Below are 23,661 nucleotides of genomic sequence, written 5' to 3' on the forward strand. Positions count from 1 at the left end.
AACAATTGGATAGTGAGTATGTGATTGGATGGGATCAAGGAAATGCAATTGAGATTCTCCCCAAGGCTGTTGCATCCTTCCCTTTTTGAAGCAATCGCTGATCTCATCGTGTATTTTGTATCAGTATTTTAGGGGTATTCAAACACGGCCTGTGGTGTCAGTAGTCTTGAATTTAATTGAAATCAATTCGTTTTTTGTCCCGAAGGGCAATTCTTATGTAGCGAATGGTTTCCTTACCCCCTCATTAGAAATGCACACTTCCTTCAGTGGTCTATTGAGGTAATCACCTCAGAAGGAAGGATTACACCGTTTCTATGCCGTCCTGTCAGATCTGAGTCATGGTTTTTCACAAAGGGAAAGTAGCAAGTTAATGGATCAGAAGCCAGTATTGGGTGTTTCGCTAGTCTGTGTTTCTAACGTGTGTGTGTGTGTGTTTCCGTCAGGTGGTTTGATGGGCCCGGTCAGAATGATCTCCTCTGGCCATGAGCTCACCACGGACTACGATGAGAAGACCCTTCATGAGCTGGGCTTCAAAGACATGCAGGTAAACTACCTACACACACTTGGCAGTCTGCACTTAGGCATTGCGGATTTTTAAAGGCCATTTCCGTTTGAGCCGATAACATGCAGAGTTTACGTGAACGATATCTCTGCGAACGGGGGAACGTTGAATTTCAAAGCCACAATGCCTATAACGCACAATTGGCCCCTTCAGCTATGGCACTCATGCCTCTCCCTCTCCTCATTTACAGATGGTGTTTGTCTCGCTGGGCGCCCCACGGCGGGAGCGTAAGGGCGAGGGGGTGCAGCTTCCGGCCTCGTGTCTCCCCCCGCCCCAGAAGGAGCACATCCCCATGCTACTGCTGCTCCAGGAGCCCCACCTCACCACCCTGTTCGACCTGCTGGAGATGCTGGCCTGCTTTAAGCCCCCCAGTGCCCTGGGAGACAGCCCCGAGGTGGGTCATGGAGTGTGCGTGTTGTGGGGGCATGGGTTTCGGGCTGTGTGTGAGGGGATGTTTGAGGGTATGTGAGATGCCAGCCTGCTTTATGCCCCCCAGTGCTCTGTGAGAGGAGGCCCTTTACAGTCCAATGGTTTGTGTGTGTAGGTGGGGTGGAGACAAAGATGGTTTGGTAGGACGTGGTGTGTGAGGGGGTTGTATGTTGGGGGGGAAGAGTCCCCTTCGGCATCTCCATCAAAAATGTGTGTGTGACGGAGTAGATATGTTTGGGGATGGGTTTCATTGTATATCATGATATTTTTTTAGTCTATTAGATACCCTTGATAATATAGCTAAGGAAATAAGAATGCAACAGAGCGTTTGAAAAAGCAGCTTGGAAACAGCTACATAGAAACCAGACTTGAAATACTCTCCATCCGATTAAATGTGAAATAGTCTTTGAACAAAAATCCCTTCCAGAATATAAAGTGGGCTCTTCCTTCCAGGTGCATCATGCATAATGCATTACGACTGTCCAATGGTCTTCTGGCAGTCGTTTGATAGTCTAGTATCACGTACTGCATGGCGTGTGTCCCAAATGCCATCCCTATTCCCTTGATAGTGCACTTTTTTTTTGACCAGGGCTCATATGTTCCGGTCGAAAGTAGTGCACTGTGTAGGGAATAAGTTGCCATTTAGGGACCGAGCCTCAGGTGTGTAATACATAGGATGTAAGGCGCTCATCTGTCAACGTGTATATTTTAGTCACAGCAGCAGGAGCCGTCTCGTTTTGAAATGCAAAGTCACCCGGCGGTCAGTGCTTTTTATAGTCTCTCCCTTCACAGGGACTCAGAGAGGGGTTATCCAGTGTGCTGTTTGTACGTCACTCACTCTCTCTTTTGCATGCATTTATCCCTCCTCTCTCTCTCTCTGTCTGTCTCTGTCTGTCTGTCTCTCTCTGTCTCTGTCTGTCTCTCTCTGTCTCTGTCTGTCTCTCTCTGTCTCTGTCTGTCTCTCTCTGTCTCTGTCTGTCTCTCCCCCTCTTCACTTCCTCACATCTAACACTCATCTGACCAGAGCGTTAACAAAATTAGTTGAATCAAAATGAGGTATTGACTATAGTGTGTGCCTGCCTTCGGCTGTGTTTATAGTACTGCTCCAAGGCTGCTGCTGCTCCAAGGCTGTGGTGTGTGTGTGGTGTGTGTGTGGTGTATGGGTTCTGTCACTGTGACAGCAGAAAATAACGCGTTACAAATATCTAAATAAAGATTATTTTTATTTTACTCTCCAGAACCTACGATGTGAGGAGCTGCATCTCCATGCTGAAAACCTGTCGAGGCGCGTCTGGGAGCTGCTCATGCTGCTGCCCACCTGCCCCAACATGCTGCTGGCCTTCCAGAACATCGCCGATGACACGGTACGTCACCTGTTCTCACACACGCTCCCCTTACACGCCGTCACGCTCCCCTTACACGCCGTCACGCTCCCCTTACACGCCGTCACGCTCCCCTTACACGCCGTCACGCTCCCCTTACACGCCGTCACTCTCCCCTTACACGCCGTCACTCTCCCCTTACACGCCGTCACTCTCCCCTTACACGCCGTCACGCTCCCCGCCGTCACGCTACACGCCGTCACGCTCCTTACGCTCCCCCTTACACGCAGTCACGCTCCCCCTTACACGCCGTCACGCTCCCGCCGTCCCGCCGTCACGCTCCCCTTACACGCCGTCACGCTCCCCTTACACGCCGTCACTCTCCCCTTACACGCCGTCACGCTCCCCTTACACGCCGTCACTCTCCCCTTACACGCCGTCACGCTCCCCTTACACGCCGTCACGCTCCCCTTACACGCCGTCACTCTCCCCTTACACGCCGTCACTCTCCCCTTACACGCCGTCACTCTCCCCTTACACGCCGTCACTCTCCCCTTACACGCCGTCACTCTCCCCTTACACGCCGTCACGCTCCCCTTACACGCCGTCACTCTCCCCAATACTGTTGTGCCCCTGCTCATGCTGGCCTGCTTATCCCTTTGCATCCTGCTCATTAGTTTCTGCTCGTATTTCTTAAACATTCCCAGGGCCCCAGGGGTGTACATTTTAGTTTCAGCCCGTCACGCACACGCCTCATTCAACATATCAAGGGCCTGCCGATTTAGTTGAGTTGTTCAATGAGCCGTGCTTGTTCTGACCCACTTTGCTCACCAATGAATGACAACATAAAGATATGCGTCCTGTCTCGTGTGTGTGTTCTCCGTCTGTCCGTAGGGAGGCGAGGGTCTGTGCTGGAAGGACCTGCTGAGGATCAAGAGCCCCCACAAGCTGCTGTACGCCCTGGAGATAATCGAGGCCCTGGGCAAGCCCAACCGACGCATCCACCGGGAGTCCACGGTACTACTGGGACTAATTATTTATATAAATATACTTTGTCACTCAAACACCTTTTTTTTTCTCTCATTCACGAACACCCACATTCACACACATATGCACACCCTCGCTCTGCTCACTGATTCAAACACGCATATGAATGACCCCTGTGTTGTCTGTGTGTGTCCAGGGGAGCTACAGTGACCTGTACCCAGACTCTGACGACTCCAGCGAGGACCAGATAGAGAATAGTAAGAACTCCTGGAGCTGCAAGGTACGCCTCTTTATAAACTGACTAACTCTCATACTGTACACACTTACACAAACCACTCATCCATCACGTCAACTCCATTTCCTGTTTGTTTTTTGTTGCTCTCTTCTTACAGTTTGTGTCGTCTGGAGGGCTTCAGTTGCTGTTGGAGATTTTCAACTCTGCCATTCTGGAGCCCAAGGACCAGGAGTCTTGGACAGTGGTGGGTGGATCAGAAACACATTATAATACGTGGGAGAAATGGAATAGAATGGGTAGTATAGATTAAACTAAATAAAGTTGAAGTCTCGGTACTCTACAGTCATATGACGAGTGGTAATGATTCTGTTAAAAAAATCACACATTTTGAAAACCGCTTTATGAGGTGCCGACGATTTCCAATTGCAAAGTGGACAATCCTAAACTATATATGAAAAACATGGGGTGAACAGGTCAGAAATAAAACCATGTCCTTCATTGTTTTCAAAAATAATGTTCTGTAGTTAGTGTTGAGTGTTAACACAGGTCACGTCTCTCTCTCTCTCCTCCAGTGGTTGTTGGACTGCCTGGCTTGCCTGCTTAAGCTCATCTGCCAGTTTGCGGTGGACCCGGCCGACCTGGACCTAGCCTACCACGACGTCTTCTCCTGGTCGGGCCTCACCGACAGCCAGCGCAAAAGGGCCTGGCCTGGCAAGTCCCGCAAGTCCGCCGGCGACCACGGCAAGGGCCTGCACATCCCCCGCCTCACAGAGGTACACTGGTCCCTCAGCTAAATGCTAACAGCTTATGCTCACCGCTGGTTGGGGAGAGTTGCCTTCCTTAATTCTTTCTGTGCGGGACACAGCCTTTCTTTCCACAGCTGAGGCACTTAAAAGAGAAATAAATGGTCGATCGATTTTTGTATTATTTTGTTTGACGTAACCAGGAAATACAGAAACGTGTAATAACCCAGGATTGAGAAACCAGTAACGATAAACCTTTAGAAAAATCAATAAAACATTTTAATGACATTTTTTTCAACTTAATTTCTGTAGTGAAGGCAACATTTCTGTAGAAAGTAGTAGAGAATGTCCTGCAGCATCTTTTTGTCTCACCATCTATTTCCTTTTCTCTCCATCTGACGCAGTCTTCTATTTCCTCTTCTCTCCCTCTGAAGCAGTCTTCTATTGCCTCTTCTCTCCCTCTGAAGCAGTCTTCTATTGCCTCTTCTCTCCCTCTGAAGCAGTCTTCTATTGCCTCTTCTCTCCCTCTGAAGCAGTCTTCTATTGCCTCTTCTCTCCCTCTGAAGCAGTCTTCTATTGCCTCTTCTCTCCCTCTGAAGCAGTCTTCTATTGCCTCTTCTCTCCCTCTGAAGCAGTCTTCTATTGCCCACAGCTATTTTGTCTCTCTGTACTTCCTTCCCTGTGGTGTCTTGGCCTCTACACGAACTTCAAAACTATCCCCATGGGTAATTATTTGTATCTTAAATACTTCATATACTTGGTAATACTTGATTATAATTTTTTTTCATGTCAGGTTTTCCTGGGCCTTGTCCAAGGCACCAACCTGATCCAGCGCTTGATCAACGTGGCCTACACCTACGACAACCTAGCACACAGGTGAGAGAACACCGAAGACGAGGCCTGTGTTTCCGTGGTCACACTACCCACTAGCGTGCTATGTAGTACTTAACTACTAAGTATTTTTGGTGTGGCTCAATGTATGTGGTCACACTCTCCATGCCAAGAAAGGCTTTTGAATTTGAAGACAGGGAACAAATGATTGAATTTGAAGGAAGGCATTCATTGTAAGTTGTGTTGTCATATGGACATGGGGTATCGGTGTGAAATGTTTTTGTACTAAAGGTTTCCGTCAGCCAATCTTGACTTAGTTTACTTCCTGTCTCACCTGCAGAGTTTTGAAGGCCCAATCGGATCACCGGTCCCGCCATGAAGGTGAGCTACGTTTTACATATGCTTAAATGTTAATCAGCATGAGAAATTAAAAGCCACGTTTTTTTTTTTTTTTCACACAAGCATTTTGCACTGAAAGTAGAGCTTTCATAGCCTCCTATCCATTCTGTATGTGCTTAAGCACATTGTTCTTAGGAATGACACGTTAGACATGTGAACTGACGACGTTATTCCTATGTTCCAGTGACCCACTACTCCATGTGGCTGCTGGTGAGCTGGGCCCACTGCTGCTCTACGGTCAAGTCCGGTCTGGCCGACAGCGACCACCTCCACGACTGGCTCAGGAAGCTCACCCTGCTGGTCCCGGAGGTGAGATCTGGGGGAATAATGAGACACTGACTCCCCTCAGTTTGTTTCGGTGTAACATTTGTGGGTATTTCCATCCAAAAATATTGTCTCTATTTTGATGCCACTGGAATACTAACTATTCCGTGACCCAATCGATCCGTGTGACCTTGGTAACAACATCAAATAGAGGAATGGGTTAACGTGAGTGTGCCTCCTCAGACGGCGGTGCGTCACGAGGCGTGTAACGGCCTGTACAAGCTGTCCCTGTCGGGTCTGGAGGGGGGAGAGTCCATCAACAGGTCCTTCCTGCTGCTGGCCGCCTCCACGCTGCTCAAGTTCCTCCCCGACGCACAGGCCCTCAAACCACTGCGGGTGGGTACAGCACACGTACACACTTGCGCGTATAGACAGATGCATATACACACACACACACACACAAGCACAATTTGTTTTGTACTGTATACTGACTAAAACAAATGTGTTCGTTGTGGGTTATTAAATTCCTAGGTCACGTCAAGTTATATCTAATATAAATGAAGGGGGCTCTGTAGCTGATGTGCTGTGTGGTCATGTGTTCAGGTGGAGGACTATGAAGAGGAGCCCGTGCTGAGGACGGGCTGTAAGGAGTACTTCTGGCTGCTGTGCAAGCTCATCGACAACATCCACGTCAAAGACGCCAGCCAAACCACTCTGTTGGACCTGGATGCTTTAGCCAGACACCTGGCCGACTGCATACGGAGGTGAGTCCAAGATGAATCCAAGACCAGGTCTTCCGTCTGAAACGGCGTCCTATTGCCTATTTAGTGCACTGCCTTTGGACCATGTGCCTGGGTCAAAAGAAGTGCACTATATAGGAAATATGATGTTTTAATGTGTGATGTCTTGCGTTGTCCACGTTCTTTCTGGAGAATTAAGGCCAGCTCAGTTCAAATACACGGCACAATATCGTTTTTAAACCACTTCTACAATTTAAAGTTTGCTTGCTCAAACATTGACCTGTCTCCCGCTCCCCAGCCGCGAGATCCTGGACCAGCAGGACGGCGCCATCGAGGACGACGGCCTCACGGGCCTCCTGCGCCTCGCCACTAGCGTCCTCAAACACAAGCCCCCCTTCAAGTTCTCCCGAGAGGGCCAGGAGTTCCTGCGCGATGTCCACAACCTCCTCTTCCTCCTTCCCAGCCTGGCCGACCGCGCCCAGCCCAAGTGCAAGTCGCATGCGGCCCGCGCCGCCGCCTACGACCTCCTGGTGGAGACGGTGAAGGGCTCGGTGGAGAACTACAGGCTGCTTCACAACTGGGTCATGTCCCAGCACATGCAGAGTGAGAAGGACCTTTTTAAGAACGGTTGAACATGCTACTAGGGATATTTGTCAATGAGAGTAATGCATTGGTAGGAGGGCCCAAGGGAATACAATGACCATTGAATTAGACATTGTGCTGGCTGACAGAATCTGAAAATAGTTTCCGCCCCTAAACTGCACCTAGCTGTTTCCTTTGGTGGGGTGCGGGGAGTAGAAATGCTATATACGCTGGTTTTAAACAAACAGCCAAATAGCAACCCATTGAAGTCAGTCCTTCCTGTTGGTAATGTCTGCTCCATGGATTTCCATTACCGGATCAAATGAACCAAGTTGGTTTATTAAGGTTCAAAGTCGCTATGATTTAAGGTATTTGAGCATCATCAAACATAATCTTAGATCCGGTATATTTTATTAGGCCCCTGAACGATATTAATATTTGTGTTAATGTTAATTAAATTGACAGCCTCTCACGCCCCGTACAAGTGGGACTACTGGCCCCACGACGACGTGCGTGCCGAGTGTCGCTTCGTGGGCCTCACTAACCTGGGGGCCACCTGCTACCTGGCCTCCACGATCCAACAGCTCTACATGATCCCTGAGGCACGCCAGGCCGTCTTCACTGCGAAGGTCAGTCCGCTAAATGCTGTGCTCCTCTTACGCCCTCTCTTTGTTCTATCGTTCCTCTCTTGTTCTCCCTCTTGCTTTTCTTACGCCTTGTTGTTTTTTTCCCCCTCTGTTTTGTTTTCTCTCTCCTCGCTCTATATTAGCGATTTGTAATGGATGATATTACTGTGGTTCCTTTTTCACAACTTTCACTGTAGTTTGTATGGGGGCAATTTCACCACATCCACGCTTGGAAGATCCACGGCAGCCATTTTGCGCAAGAATGCTCATCCCACACATGCTAGTTCACTCCCTCTGCCACCTGGAAGAATGCTTTCGATGTTGGTATTTGCGAATGTTGTTTGCTAATGAGAGTTGTGTGGGTTTTTTCTTTTTTCTTCCCAGTACGCAGAGGAGATTAAGCACAAGACCACCTTGCTGGAGCTCCAGAAGATGTTCACCTATCTCATGGTACGCAGCCGGTGTCTCTCTCTCTCTCTCTCTCTCTCTCTCTCTCAGCCCTCTGTCTCACACCCTTCTCATCTAGCTCCTCCGTCCACATGACAGGAACAAACTGACGTTGTCCCCGTGGAGACCCTGCTACTTCGATTTTGCTCCGCTCCTCTTTCTTCCATTTTTACCCCCCTCGCTCTCCATCCCTCGTTCCAGGAGAGCGAGAGGAAGGCGTACAACCCCCGCCCGTTCTGTAAGACCTACACCATGGACAAGCAGCCCCTGAACACGGGCGAGCAGAAGGACATGACCGAGTTCTTCACCGACCTCATCACCAAGATAGAGGAGATGTCCCAGGACCTGAAAAACACAGTGAAGACGCTCTTTGGAGGGGTCATCACCAACAATGTGGTCTCGCTGGTAAGAATCACTATACTCCTTTAAATGTTTACCTGCAACGTTTCCCTGGTGCAGAAGAGTTGTGTAAAGTGCAAAACTCATCATAAACCGCATTAAACCACACTGCTTGATTACGAGGTTTACTGTTTTTGTGCACTTTGCACTATTCCTTGGCACTACAAAAATTCACTACAAAATGTTGCCCTACATGTGTTTATTGCACTTGTGTGTGTGTGTGTGGCTTTACACACACATTCTCATTCAAGTCATTTTCCCCGTCCAACAGGACTGTGACCACGTGAGTCAGACAGCCGAGGAGTTCTACACAGTCAGGTGCCAGGTGGCCGACATGAAGAACATCTACGTAAGGACAACATCGCCATCAACATCGTTGACTTAGTGTCGAAGTGCAACCAAGTGTTATAGACTGGGGTTTTACCTTCCAATCACAAGTATCAAATCTCATAGCACTGTAGTATCACACTGCCTCCTTCTATTCAGCTTGGAATTCTTACTCTTGCAAATGGCAACTTCTCCTCAAGTCATCCTATGTCGTACTCTGTTAGTCCGGTGTATTTTCTATGCTCCTAATTCTAGTGGGCATATAGTACTGCTTGGCACGTTGCTAGAGACGTGTCTTCGTGCTTCCTCAGGAATCTCTGGACGAGGTGACCATCAAGGACACTCTGGAGGGGGACAACATGTACACCTGCTCCCAGTGTGGCAAGAAAGTACGGGCAGAGAAGAGGTGAGTCGACGCGAACCTCATGAAGAGGACCCTGCTGGTTTCTACTGAAAATAAGCCAACTATCCGACACTGGCAGTCGTAGTTGTGTACTAGACATTTTTGGAATGGTTGGCTGGTTTTCCACTAGTTGATGTTGGTTTTACCATTTGAAAAAATAACTTATTGACGTCTCTAGTTTTTTTTTTTTTGTACAAGACCTGTGCTTATATTAATCTCCCTTCCCTTTCTCGATCCTTCTCCTTTCCAGGGCCTGCTTCAAGAAGCTGCCTCGCATCCTGAGCTTTAACACCATGCGCTACACCTTCAACATGGTCACCATGATGAAGGAGAAGGTCAACACGCACTTCTCCTTCCCCCTGCGCCGACATGACCCCCTACACTGAGGACTTCCTCATGGCCAAGGGCGACAGGAAAGAGGGTACGCGTCACTTCCTTTTCCGACAGACCCCCCCCAACTACATGATTTGGTTCTCATAGGCTCTGTACTAAATTCACTTGTATCACTGTACTAGTCAGTGTGTTTTGAAATCGGGTTGAGTAGCAATTTGCGGATAATTCCTTTTTCGCAGTCTGTAGAAAGAGGACAAATGTGCTGGATAGAAAAACGAATATCTGAAAACAAAGTAATGTCTGCACCTCAAATGCTCCCCCGTGATTCATCGGCGATTTAATATAAAGTTTTTATCCTCTTGGTATCTTCATCTATCTAGCCTATCAGAGGCTAGTTGGACCAATAATTGGAGGAATGGGTTGCTCATTGATGTGGTCCACTATGTCCTACTACAGGTTTCCGGGAGGAGGGTGAGGCCAAGGTGGCGGAGAGCTACGAGTACGACCTCATCGGCGTCACGGTTCACACGGGCACGGCCGACGGCGGCCATTACTACAGTTTCATCCGAGACATCGTCAACCCGCACGCCTACAAGAATAACAAATGGTGAGCAATATCTCTGGCTCTAGTATTGAAATCAGATCAGTGGGGGAATTTTAAAAAAAAATTAAAAGTAGAGGTCTCATGTTATTGTCTTACGATACACTTTATTGTCCCTTTACATGGAGATTCATTCATGACACGCCTTTTGATATCTGGATGCTTTTGAACTTTAGGGAATACAACCGACTGTCATTCAGGTAATTTGTTTGCTTTTCTCAGGTACTTATTCAACGATGCCGAGGTGAAGCCCTTTGACTCAGCCCAGCTAGCCTCCGAGTGCTTCGGTGGAGAGATGACGGTAAAATCCACACAAAAAAGACACGGCTTCAATGTTTTACTGTTAATTAATACCTTTTTAAATATTTCAATGTTTTGTCTCGCCTCCATATTTGTCTTTTAGACAAAAACGTATGACTCTGTCACCGACAAGTTCATGGACTTCTCCTTTGAGAAGGTCAGTTTCCTTGTAAATAATTTTCGAATGTTTAAATTTCGTTTAATAAAACGATGGGTTTTAAAGTTGACAGTTTGTCCCGTGTCTCGCACTCCAGACCCACAGCGCCTACATGCTTTTCTACAAGAGAGTGGAGCTCGAGGAGGAAAATGGCAAGGACTTCAACTTTGACGTTTCTCCAGATCTACTCGAGGTACCCGGCTGGTCACAATCTCATTGCACTCTCCTTTCTCACATTCTTTATTCTCTCTCTTAACCTGTGTTTTTATTTTATTTTCTCTACTCAGTGGATTTGGCAAGACAACATGCAGTTTCTCCAGGACAAGAACATTTTCGAGCACACGTACTTTGGGTCAGTGACACATTTTTGTACTAGCCGTCAAGACTTTACCTTTTCTGAAGCTAGAATGCAGATGTGATATAATTGAGAGTTTATGTTAACAGTACTTTGCTTGTGTGCCCTTGACTTTACCCTGAAATGTATAACCAAATCGATTTTACTTCTGAAATACTGTCTCAATTAAAGCTTATATGCAATCAAATGTGGTCTTGATCTATTAACAAGTTATGTAGGATGTAGTGTTGCCTTGGTGGATCAACTGGTCTGAGATCAGAGTTGTGACTCTCTCTCCACTCTTACCTACAGGTTCATGTGGCAACTTTGCAGCAGCATCCCTAGCACTTTACCAGACCCCAAAGCCATCTCCCTCATGACTGCCAAGGTACGACCGCACTCCACTAAAGCCTTATTCTCAATCCTTGACTTTTTTCACCGTTTAATTTTTGATTTTTGTGGTTTTACCTTTCCACTTTTTGAATATACTTTCCACTCTCACACTTCTCCTCCTTGGTTACAGCTTAGCACGTCATTTGTCCTGGAGACGTTCATTCACTCCAAGGAAAAGGTGAGTTGTCCTTCCTTACTGTCAGTGGATGGCTCCCTCTAGTTGCCAGCTTCAATTTCAGTCTGGTTAATTTTTCATTATTTAAAAAAAAAAAAAAAAAAATCCCCCTCTGTTTTACCGCGTGGAAGATGGTCTGTAACTTATAGCAAGGGTTTGTCTAAATTTTGTCTGTGTGTTTTCAGCCCACCATGCTGCAGTGGATCGAGCTACTGACCAAACAATTCAACAACAGCCAGGCGGCCTGCGAGGTGAATTGACTGTTTGTTGAAGGACAAATCCGGGAACACCTTGTGCTGAAATGGTTTTCAATCATTAGCGGGGTAATTGCTAACTTCCTGTTCTCATGTTGTCATGGCCTTTCAGTGGTTTTTGGACCGCATGGCTGATGACAACTGGTGGCCCATGCAGATCCTCATCAAGTGCCCCAATCAGATTGTTCGACAGGTGAGAGCCCCAATCAGATTTTTTGGCGGTCACACTCACTCACTCACTCACTCACTCACTCACTCACTCACTCACTCATACTTTCTACCCTGTTGTCCCCCATCAGATGTTTCAGAGGCTGTGTATCCACGTCATCCAGAGGCTACGGCCAGTCCACGCCCACCTCTACCTACAACCTGGCATGGAGGACGGGTAGGACTGGTCAATCATCCACCCACTCAATCACTCACAACCTGAGAAACATGTTAATTTGTATGCTTTATAATGTTAACAATTAATGGCTTACACATAACTATGTAATTTTTTTTGTTGTTGAATTTTTCCCAGATTAAACTGGCTTCTGATATCCCATGAGTCTATAACGTGGCTCTTGAGCTGATCATGTTTTGCTGAAACTAGAGGCGTTGCAGCATGACATCACCGTGTTGTCGGTGTCATTAGCTGGCCATGTGTCACCTTGTTGCCCTAGCACTATGGGCACCTGGAGAGTTTTGTGGCAAAACATTGAGGAAAATGGTCACAAACAAAAGAAGTATCGATTTATAATTTTTTGGAAAAACTCAGGGAGAACTCCGTGTTTAATTCTACTATCACCTGGATCATGTTCATTAGGGTACTCAACAGAGAACGTTTCAAAATGCTTTGCAAAAGGAAATGAAAATGAGTTTCTCATTGAACAAGTCTAGGTAGTCCCTTTGTTTCAGTCCATCTTCATTTGTTTGGTAATGAACATGACCTCACAAGTTGTCTGGTGTCACTTCCTGTGTGCTGCCTCCAGGTCTGACGACATGGACGGGCCGGTGGAGGACATTGGCAGCCGCTCGTGCGTGACTCGCTTCGTCAAGACGCTGCTGTCCATCATGGAGCACGGCGTCAAGCCCCACAGCAAACACCTGACTGAGTACTTCGCCTTCCTCTACGAGTTCGCCAAGATGGGAGAGGAGGAGGTGGGTTGTTGATATCAATTGTCATTTAATAGGAAAATACTCTTGACACTTTTATCCCAAAGTACTTAAGTGTGTAAAAATGAGTCCCAAATGGCACCCTATAACCAAGAGAGTGTACTACTTTTGACCAGAGCCTGCTCTCTGAGTGCACATGTTTTCTGTGATTCCTGCAGGGCTTGAACCCCATGACCTTGGCATTACCTCACCAAAATACATGGCTGAAAGGGTTTTTAGAGAACAAGGTTTTTGTTAAGTCTGTTTTTTTTTCTTTTTTTTCTCATACCTCCAGAGTCAGTTCCTTCTGTCCCTACAAGCCATTTCCATCATGGTGCACTTCTACATGGGCACCAAGGGGCCTGAGAACGTAAGTAAACGCTAGTTGTGTGTGTGTGTGTGTGTGTTTCTGTGATTGGGTGTGTAATAACCTGCCCCCCCCCCCAGCCCCAGGTGGAGGTGCTGTCTGAGGAGGAGGGAGAAGAGGAGGATGAGGAGGAGGACATCTTATCCCTGGCAGAAGAGAAGTACCGCCCTGCCGCCTTGGAGAAGATGATAGCTCTCATCGCCCTGCTGGTGGAACAGTCCCGCTCTGAGAGGTAGGGCGCTGCGTGGCACCACTTGGGACACAGGAAAAGCAGTCTCTGGCACTGGTACAGCACAACATAGTGTTGGTAATACTTCCCAAAAGTTAGCTAGAAATACTACCACATATAGCACCCAATCTTTTCACTGTTGTCTGTATCAAATCCTCCCCCTTCTTCATATGCTTAATTTTTCATCTTCTTTCTCATCTCCTTTTCCCCCTCCCTCTCTCTCCAGACACCTGACTCTGTCCCAGAGTGACATGGCAGCCCTGACCGGGGGGAAAGGCTTCCCCTTCCTCTTCCAGCACATCCGAGACGGCATCAACATCAGGCAGACCTGTAACCTCATCTTCAGCCTGTGTCGCTACAACAACCGCCTGGCCGAGCACGTACGTTTAACGCTCGCGCACACACACACACATACACTAACGCACACACCCACAAACAAACACGTCGCCGTTGTTAATGGTAGACCCTGGCCGTGACCTCACTCTCCGAGGGTGTCTCAGAGAGAGTTGGGATTTGCAAAAAGCACAATTGGTATTAATGCAGACTTTTACATGTTTGAAATAGGACAAATATAGGCACCCACCAAATTATTATTACATAGAGGGGCATAATTTCTCCTGTGTTTTTATTCCAGATTGTATCCATGCTCTTCACCTCTATCGCTAAACTGACGCCTGAGGTAAGCACTGATGTGAGAACCTATACTTTTAATACATAATGCTCTGTCTATTATCCAACTCAATTATTAGTTTGTACAAATCTCAATTTGTCCCTCATGTTCTCTACTTCTTTCTCTCCGTCCCTCTCCTCATCTCCACCCTGCTCTCCGTCCCTCTCTCTCCCTCTCCTTATCTCCACCCTGCTCTCCGTCCCTCTCTCTCCCTCTCCTCATCTCCACCCTGCTCTCCGTCCCTCTCTCTCCCTCTCCTCATCTCCACCCTGCTCTCCGTCCCTCTCTCTCCCTCTCCTCATCTCCACCCTGCTCTCCGTCCCTCTCTCTCCCTCTCCTCATCTCCACCCTGCTCTCTGTCCCTCTCTCTCCCTCTCCTCATCTCCACCCTGCTCTCCGTCCCTCTCTCTCCCTCTCCTCATCTCCACCCTGCTCTCCGTCCCTCTCTCTCCCTCTCCTCATCTCCACCCTGCTCTCCGTCCCTCTCTCTCCCTCTCCTCATCTCCACCCTGCTCTCCGTCCCTCTCTCCCTCTCCTCATCTCCACCCTGCTCTCCGTCCCTCTCCCCTCATCTCCACCCTGCTCTCCGTCCCTCTCTCTCCCTCTCCTCATCTCCACCCTGCTCTCCGTCCCTCTCTCTCCCTCTCCTCATCTCCACCCTGCTCTCCGTCCCTCTCCTTATCTCCACCCTGCTCTCCGTCCCTCTCTCTCCCTCTCCTCATCTCCACCCTGCTCTCCGTCCCTCTCTCTCCCTCTCCTCATCTCCACCCTGCTCTCCGTCCCTCTCTCTCCCTCTCCTCATCTCCACCCTGCTCTCCGTCCCTCTCTCTCCCTCTCCTCATCTCCACCCTGCTCTCCGTCCCTCTCCTTATCTCCACCCTGCTCTCCGTCCCTCTCTCTCCCTCTCCTCATCTCCACCCTGCTCTCCGTCCCTCTCTCTCCCTCTCCTCATCTCCACCCTGCTCTCTGTCCCTCTCTCCCTCTCCTCATCTCCACCTATGCTCTCCGTCCCTCTCTCTCCCTCTCCTCATCTCCACCCTGCTCTCCGTCCCTCTCCTTATCTCCACCCTGCTCTCCGTCCCTCTCTCTCCCTCTCCTCATCTCCACCCTGCTCTCCGTCTCCCGCTTCTCCTCGTCTAGGCGGCAAACCCTTTCTTCAAGCTGCTCACCATGCTGATGGAGCTGTCAGGTGGTCCTCCGGGCATGCCTTCCTTCGCCTCTTACATCCTACAGAGGATCTGGGAGGTACGGTCACACACACACACACAAACATCAAATCTCATGTTATTTGTCACATGCTTCGTAAACGGTGACCGGTACGGGCCCTTCCCAACAGTGCAGATAGAAAAATATAAATAATACAAGGAATAAATAACTAGCTTGGTACTGGTACCGTGTGTGTGTGTATATAGCCAAGTCGATGTACAAGGTAATTGAGGTAGATATGTACATATAGGTACGGGGTAGAGTGACGAGGCACCAGGATAGATAATAAACAGTAGCAACAGCGTATGTGATGAGTCAAAAAAGTTGGTGCAAAAAGGGTCAATGCAAATAGTCCAGGTAGCTATGTAGCTGTCTAATGGCTTGGGGGTAGAAGCTGTTCAGGGTCCCGTTGGTTCCAGACCGCTTGCCATACAGTAGCTGAGAGAACTGTCTATGACTTGGAGTCTTTGGCCATTTTTAGAGCTTTCCTCTGACACCGCCTGGTATCGAGGGCCTGGATGGCAGGGAGCTCTGCCTCAGTGATGTACTGGGCCGTACACACTGGCCTCTGTAGCGCCTTGCGGTCGGTATACCAAGCAGTTGCCGTACCAAGCGGTGACGCAGCCAGTCAAGATGCTCTCAATGGTGCAGCTGTAGACGTTTTTGAGAATCTGAGGGCCCATGCCAAATCGTTTCAGCCTCCTGAGGGGCAAGAGGCATTGTCGTGTTGGTGTGTGTGGACCGTGTTAATTCCTTAGTGAGGAACTTGAAGCTCTCGACCCGCGCCACTACATCGCGCGGATGGGTGCGTGCCTGGCTCTCCGTTTCCTGTTGTCCACGATGTCTTGCTGACATTGAGGGAGAGGTTGTTGTCTTGGCAGCACACTGCCAGGTCACTGACCTCCCTATAGGCTGTCTTGTCGTCGGTGATCAGGCCTACCACCGTAGTGTCGTCAGAGAGCTTAATGATGGTGTTGGAGTTAGGTGTTGCCACGCAGTCCTGGGTGAATAGTGAGTACAGGAAGGGACTAAGCACGCACCCCTGAGGGGCCCCAGTGTTGATGGTCAGAGTGGCGGATGTGTTGTTGCTTACCCTCACCACCTGGGGGCGTCCCGACAGGAAGTCCAGGATCCAGTTGCAGAGGGAGGTGTTCAGTCCCAGAGTACTGAACTTAGTGATGAGCTTGGAGTGAACATAGTCACATAGGTTCATCTGATTAATTGTTCTTTATCAAGTGACTTCAGTTAAACATAAATGTATCTATGTATTTGTCCTTAATTCACTTAGTCAAGTTATTTCAGTTGATCTTGACGTCGTGGCCTAAAATATTCAGAATCTTATCCTTTTTGTTGTGTGTGTGTGTGTGTGTTCTCTCCCAGGTGATAGAGTACAACCCTAGCCAGTGTCTGGACTGGTTGGCGGTGCAGACCCCCAGGAACAAGCTGGCTCACAGCTGGGTGCTGCAGAACATGGAGAACTGGGTGGAGCGCTTCCTACTGGCCCACAACTACCCCCGTGTCCGCACCTGTAAGAACACTTGTGATGTCTCTGTCTGGAAGTTCTTACGAACTACACTACATGGCCAAAAGTATATGAACACCTGCTCGTCAAACATCTCATTCCAAAATCATGGCCATTAATATGGAGTTGGTCCCCCTTTGCTGCTATAACAGCCTCCACTCTTTTGGGAAGGCTTTCCACTATTTGTTGAAACATTGCTGCGGGATCTTGCTTCCTTTCAGCCACGAACATTAGTGAGGTTGGGCATTTATTTTGGGCAAATAGGCCTTCCAATTCATCCCAAAGTGTTCAATGGGGTTGAGGTCAGGGCTCTGTGCAGGCCAGTCAAATTCTTCCACACCAATCTCGACAAACCATTTCTTTATGGACCTTGCTTTGTTAAAATTGTATTTTACCTTTATTTAACTAGGAACTAGCAAGGCAGTTAAGAACAAATTCTTATTTTCAATGACCACCTAGGAACAGTTGGTTAACTGCCTTGTTCAGGGGCATTGTCATGCTGAAACAGGAAGGGGCCTTCCCCAAACTGTTGCCACAAAGTCGGAAGTACGGAATTGTCTAGAATGTCATTGTATGCTATAGCGTTAAGATTTCCCTTCACTGGATCTAAGGGGCCTAGCCCAAACCATGGAAACCTCCCCAGACCATTATTCCTCCTCCACCAAACTTTACAGTTGGCACTATGCATTGGGGCAGGTTGTGTTCTCCTGGGATCCACCAAAGCAAGATTAGTCCGTCGGACTGCGTGATTCATCAGTCCAGAGAACAAGTTTCCGCTGTTCCAGAGTCTATTGGCAACGAGTTTGACACTTCTTCAGCCATTGCTTGGCGTTGCGCGTGTATTTACTTCGCCACCATGGCCTTTATTTTGCCTTTACCTCCCTTATCTCACCTCATTTGCTCACATTGTATATAGACTTATTTTTCTACTGTATTATTGACTGTATGTTTGTTTTACTCCATGTGTAACTATGTTGTTGTATGTGTCGAACTGCTTTGCTTTATCTTGGCCAGGTCGCAATTGTAAATGAGAACTTGTTCTCAACTTGCCTACCTGGTTAAATAATGGTAAAATAAATAAAAGAATATATGTAGTGTAGGTTACAAAACTTTCCCCATAAAACAATCCCCTAAAACAGGTTCCTTAAGTGCCCTTTTCAACTTGTTTTATATGTTACTCCCTCTCTCGCTTCCATCCCCACCTCACAGAGAACCAACAGAGAGCTAGGTACCACTGCTGTCCACTGCACTCATCCCCATCCTTCTCTTCTCACTCTAGCAAAAGAACGATTGTGTGTAGTTAGCCTAGAAATATTTATTTTAAAGACAGACATTTAGGCTAAACGCTGCTCCAACTCTGAAGTTCTCTTTCTGACCCTCCAGCGGCAGCCTACCTCCTGGTCTCCCTGATTCCCAGCAACTCGTTCCGCCAGATGTTCCGCTCCACGCGTTCCCTCCACATCCCCACGCGGGACCTGCCCCTGTCCCCCGACACCACCGTGGTGCTCCACCAGGTACGGTTACACACTGCAGTCTTTCCTCCCTGTGTTTTTATTCCTGTTTAGGTTCTACTCCAGGTACAGTCGGACACTGAGAAACGCTCAAACCATGATTTATTCACCCAGCCTGGATGCTTCAGCTAAATAGCGTGACATGCAAGCGTGGCCGGCCTGCTCGTTGGGCAGGATTAGGCGTCCGCCTATGGCGGCAGACTGACTGAGGGCGCCATTTTCTGATCTAAACTGACCAAGGCGCACCAACAAAAACGCATAAAACCTCACGGAATTCTGGCCAAAAACAATTACAATTTCTTTCAACCAGTGGCATATGGGCTTTTTAGGTGTGCTCTGATGCCGCCCTGTGATGAGCTATTTCACTTGTCCATTCCCAGCGCACGTCTCCAGGATGCTATTGCTGAGATGCGGCGCGCCACCAGCGTTCCGTCAAAAAGAAAATCAAACATAAATCACGTGTCAGATATCGTAGAAAGAGTATGTGGCCTTTTCTGTAGCCAACAGGCTGGAGATCAAAACGTACGACGATGTATTAAGACGGACACTTTTTTTTAATCATCGTGCAAGGTTTCTCTGATCAAAATAAATGGCGCCCGTTCGACGACGACAAAATGCGCTGTCACGTGAACAAACAACATATCCTGAAAACAGGACAGGTCAAAGTAACATGGACAATATAGAATCTACAATCACAACTGTTGTCCAGGAGTTTCCCCCCTTTGTCATGATCAGTGGTTTCAAGTTTGTGTCTGTGTGTTTTTAACAAGTTGACCATAGATTTTTTCGCTAATATTTCTGCATTACGTGTTGATTCTACCCTGATGAAGACGGCTTGTCTGTCGACACGTTGGACATTCAATTATTGCATCTGAGCTCCCGGAGTGTGTGGCTTTCCTTGAATTTAGTTTATATTACGTGTTGTGCAAACACATTGCAAATAGGCTCAGGATAACTCCTGATGATGTTGGGTAGCTGACATTCGGAGCTTAAATTGCCAAATTGATTAGTCACAGGACCAATAAAGCCAATGCAATGGCCCGTTTTACAAATGGTGGGCCTACCGGGTGTATGGGCATTCCTAAAATTCCATGGCTGGTCGACATGGTAGGCTGCATCCCAGTAAACACCAGCCAAGTTCCTTTTTTTGTGTGTGTCTCGCCGAGGGCGGCAGAGAGGCAAGGACCCGGCCCTGCATGCAAGTTACACAAGCATATATTTATACCCCGACTAGGCGGATTTCCCCTTCTTGTATGTCTAAGATAAACAATTAGTCTCTGTTGCTGGGCGGAAACTAGGTCTGTGCCTCTTTGTTAGTGTCCAGAACCTTTGTGGGCCGGTGTGTCTGTGAGGGAGAGAAAGCTGCAGTTAGTGTCATTGGCGCCCCTCTGGCCCCCCTCGCAGATGTTTCCTCCCTCTTCAACTATTGTCCTCTCCTTGCCCTTGTTCCTCAGAAACTAACTTAGCTCAACAGCAACCCAACTATTATCCTCTCCTTTCCCTTGTTCCTCAGAAACTAACTTAGCACAACAGCAACCCAACTATTGTCCTCTCCTTGCCCTTGTTCCTCAGAAACTAACTTAGCTCAACAGCAACCCAACTAGTGTCCTCTCCTTGCCCTTGCTCCTCAGAAACGAACTTAGCTCAACAGCAACCCAACTATTGTCCTCTCCTTGCCCTTGTTCCTCAGAAACTAACTTAGCACAACAGCAACCCAACTATTATCCTCTCCTTTCCCTTGTTCCTCAGAAACTAACTTAGCTCAACAGCAACCCAACTGTTGCTCTTTTACCTACTTCCTTAGCATCTTAATATACAGCACCAACAGTGTCTGACCTGAGACCTACACGTTCTGTGCTTCCCCTTTGCCGCTACAATAAGAAGCTCCAACAACCAAATCCATAACAAGACTACTACTAATGAGCGTATTATACAGTTTATAATGGGCTCAAGTCAAACGGTTTCCATCATCAGTGACGTTTCGACCAATCAGGTCTTGGCAATAATATCCATTTGCTGGTATTTTTTGATCACCTGCTCAGATATCTTCTAGTTTCGAAGACTTCAAGTACAGATATTTTATTGAAACTGGGAGAAGTGGATGTAATTTACAACCCGTGAGGGAGACTTACATAATACAATTTATCGACAAGATACAGTATGTACAACGATTAGATGGAAGTGTACGTGTTTCACAGGAACTGTTTTGAAATTGTGTTTATTTAGTGTGAAAACGAAAAATAGCGAAAAATATCTGTAGTCTTTCCCTTTTTTGCTCCTGTACCAGGTGTACAACCTGCTTCTGGGCCTGCTGGGTCGGGCCAAGCTCTACGTGGACGCGGCGGTGCATGGGACCACCAAGCTGGTGCAGTACTTCAGCTTCATGACCTACTGCCTCATCTCCAAGACGGAGAAGCTCATGTTCTCCGGTTACTTCATGGACCTATGGAACCTCTTCCAGGTGAGTGGGGTGGGGGGGGTGTTGAAAGTGCTTTGTCTGCTTTGGGAAGAATTGAGTGGGCTAAATGAGAGTGGGATTAGATTTGTCACATTAGTCATTTAGAAGTTAGTCTCTTCGCGCATTCACTGCACCACACTAGAATAATTAAATACATGCGTTTTGGTTCAACTCACGGTATGAAAATGAAGTCTATTAGTTTAATTTAGTTTGGTTCCTTTTTCTCTTCCTCTGTGGTGTGTCCACCTGTACACACCTTAATGAATAATAACTAGTGATAGTAATGAGATAATTGAGTTGCAGTAAGAGAACTTCTCTGATCTTTCTCCATGTCCCTCCCCTCTCAGCCCAAGCTGTCTGAACCAGCCATCGCCACTAACCACAACAAGCAGGCCCTCCTCTCCTTCTGGTACAACGTGTGTATGGAGTGTCCCGAGAACGTCCGTCTGGTCGTCCAGAACCCCGTGGTCACTAAGAACATCGCCTTCAACTACATCCTGGCCGACCACGACGACCAGGAGGTAGAAGTAATACATTTTAGCTGCAAAACCCCCCTAATTATTAAAAAACGTCCAAACAGTTCAATAGTTATAACCTTCAGTGAAAGAAGCGCCTTCCACTGGCAAAGAGAGCGTAGAGAACTCAACTGTTTCTGAGCAATTTATCCAGGAACACGTTGAAAATGTACAAAATGTTACAAGCAAAAACACAACCGCCACAGAATGAAGGTGGGCCAGTTGCTGGAGGTGAGTCTGAAAGCCTGCCTGAAATGATTTACCAACAGGTGGTGCTGTTCAACCGGGGAATGCTGCCGGCGTACTACGGCATCCTGAGGATGTGCTGCGAGCAGTCGCCCGCCTTCACCCGCCAGCTGGCCTCGCACCAGAACATCCAGTGGGCCTTCAAGAACCTGACGCCGCACGCCAGCCAGTACCCAGGGGTGGGTGGTCCAGCTGACTGACTGACTGACTCTGTCCCTTTGTGTGTAATGGGAAGATGACCTGATTTGACTGGGTGCTGGTGTGTGTTGTCTGTTCGTGTGACTCTCCGTCTGTCTTTTTTTCTCTCTTACTGTGTCAGGTCGACATATCTTAATGCCTCTGTTATACTGCCTGTGTCCATGACCCCGCAGGCGATTCATTAGTCCCTTGTGCCTTGTCCACTATCATCCTCTACTTCACGTAGTCTCTCTGACTCCGGTATGAGGTTGATTTGCATTTGTCTCTGTTGCCTCTGACCACTGTCTGGTGTGTTTGTCCCCCTACATCTCTGACCACTGTCTGGTGTGTTTGTCCCCCTACATCTCTGACCACTGTCTGGGGTGTTTGTCCCCCTACATCTCTGACCACTGTCTGGGGTGTTTGTCCCCCTACATCTCTGACCACTGTCTGGGGTGTTTGTCCCCCTACATCTCTGACCACTGTCTGGGGTGTTTGTCCCCCTACATCTCTGACCACTGTCTGGGGTGTTTGTCCCCCTACATCTCTGACCACTGTCTGGGGTGTTTGTCCCCCTACATCTCTGACCACTGTCTGGGGTGTTTGTCCCCCTACATCTCTGACCACTGTCTGGGGTGTTTGTCCCCCTACATCTCTGACCACTGTCTGGGGTGTTTGTCCCCCTACATCTCTGACCACTGTCTGGGGTGTTTGTCCCTCTACATCTCTGACCACTGTCTGGGGTGTTTGTCCCCCTACATCTCTGACCACTGTCTGGGTGTTTGTCACCCTACATCTCTGACCACTGTCTGGTGTGTTTGTCCCCCTACATCTCTGACCACTGTCTGGTGTGTTTGTCCCCTACATCTCTGACCACTGTCTGGTGTGTTTGTCCCCCCTACATCTCTGACCACTGTCTGGTGTGTTTGTCCCCCTACATCTCTGACCACTGTCTGGTGTGTTTGTCCCCCTACATCTCTGACCACTGTCTGGTGTGTTTGTCCCCCTACATCTCTGACCACTGTCTGGTGTGTTTGTCCCCCTACATCTCTGACCACTGTCTGGTGTGTTTGTCCCCCTACATCTCTGACCACTGTCTGGTGTGTTTGTCCCCCTACATCTCTGACCACTGTCTGGTGTGTTTGTCCCCCATCTCTGACATCTCTGACCACTGTCTGGTGTGTTTGTCCCCCTACATCTCTGACCACTGTCTGGTGTGTTTGTCCCCCTACATCTCTGACCACTGTCTGGTGTGTTTGTCCCCCTACATCTCTGACCACTGTCTGGTGTGTTTGTCACCCTACATCTCTGACCACTGTCTGGTGTGTTTGTCACCCCACTGTCTGGTGTGTTTGTCATCTCTGACCACTGTCTGGTGTGTTTGTCACCCTACATCTCTGACCACTGTCTGGTGTGTTTGTCACCCTACATCTCTGACCACTGTCTGGTGTGTTTGTCACCCTACATCTCTGACCACTGTCTGGTGTGTTTGTCACCCTACATCTCTGACCACTGTCTGGTGTGTTTGTCACCCTACATCTCTGACCACTGTCTGGTGTGTTTGTCACCCTACATCTCTGACCACTGTCTGGTGTGTTTGTCACCCTACATCTCTGACCACTGTCTGGTGTGTTTGTCACCCTACATCTCTGACCACTGTCTGGTGTGTTTGTCCCCCTACATCTCTGACCACTGTCTGGTGTGTTTGTCCCCCTACATCTCTGACCACTGTCTGGTGTGTTTGTCCCCCTACATCTCTGACCACTGTCTGGTGTGTTTGTCC

The 23,661-nt window shown here is 48.2% G+C and overlaps 1 protein-coding gene across 1 annotated transcript in view; it reads left to right on the forward strand.

Moving 5' to 3' along the window:
• Positions 1-23,661, forward strand: part of LOC118365722 (ubiquitin carboxyl-terminal hydrolase 34-like) — a 60,012-nt gene that overhangs the window by 28,687 nt on the left and 7,664 nt on the right. Inside the window, 41 exon segments of the mRNA XM_052490631.1 lie at positions 444-544; positions 753-956; positions 2,230-2,355; positions 3,208-3,330; positions 3,497-3,580; positions 3,693-3,779; positions 4,108-4,308; positions 5,072-5,154; positions 5,450-5,490; positions 5,693-5,817; positions 6,016-6,168; positions 6,376-6,536; positions 6,811-7,115; positions 7,560-7,723; positions 8,105-8,170; positions 8,369-8,572; positions 8,838-8,915; positions 9,205-9,299; positions 9,547-9,660; positions 9,662-9,717; positions 10,086-10,236; positions 10,453-10,531; positions 10,634-10,687; positions 10,785-10,880; positions 10,975-11,039; positions 11,334-11,409; positions 11,545-11,592; positions 11,775-11,840; positions 11,956-12,036; positions 12,143-12,228; positions 12,815-12,983; positions 13,273-13,347; positions 13,425-13,576; positions 13,800-13,953; positions 14,208-14,252; positions 15,384-15,488; positions 16,830-16,977; positions 18,355-18,485; positions 20,770-20,943; positions 21,288-21,461; positions 21,725-21,880. Coding sequence (XP_052346591.1) covers positions 444-544; positions 753-956; positions 2,230-2,355; positions 3,208-3,330; positions 3,497-3,580; positions 3,693-3,779; positions 4,108-4,308; positions 5,072-5,154; positions 5,450-5,490; positions 5,693-5,817; positions 6,016-6,168; positions 6,376-6,536; positions 6,811-7,115; positions 7,560-7,723; positions 8,105-8,170; positions 8,369-8,572; positions 8,838-8,915; positions 9,205-9,299; positions 9,547-9,660; positions 9,662-9,717; positions 10,086-10,236; positions 10,453-10,531; positions 10,634-10,687; positions 10,785-10,880; positions 10,975-11,039; positions 11,334-11,409; positions 11,545-11,592; positions 11,775-11,840; positions 11,956-12,036; positions 12,143-12,228; positions 12,815-12,983; positions 13,273-13,347; positions 13,425-13,576; positions 13,800-13,953; positions 14,208-14,252; positions 15,384-15,488; positions 16,830-16,977; positions 18,355-18,485; positions 20,770-20,943; positions 21,288-21,461; positions 21,725-21,880 — 4,856 coding nt within the window.

This window comes from Oncorhynchus keta, chromosome 32, assembly GCF_023373465.1.
Source record: "Oncorhynchus keta strain PuntledgeMale-10-30-2019 chromosome 32, Oket_V2, whole genome shotgun sequence".
Classification (NCBI taxonomy): domain Eukaryota; kingdom Metazoa; phylum Chordata; class Actinopteri; order Salmoniformes; family Salmonidae; genus Oncorhynchus; species Oncorhynchus keta.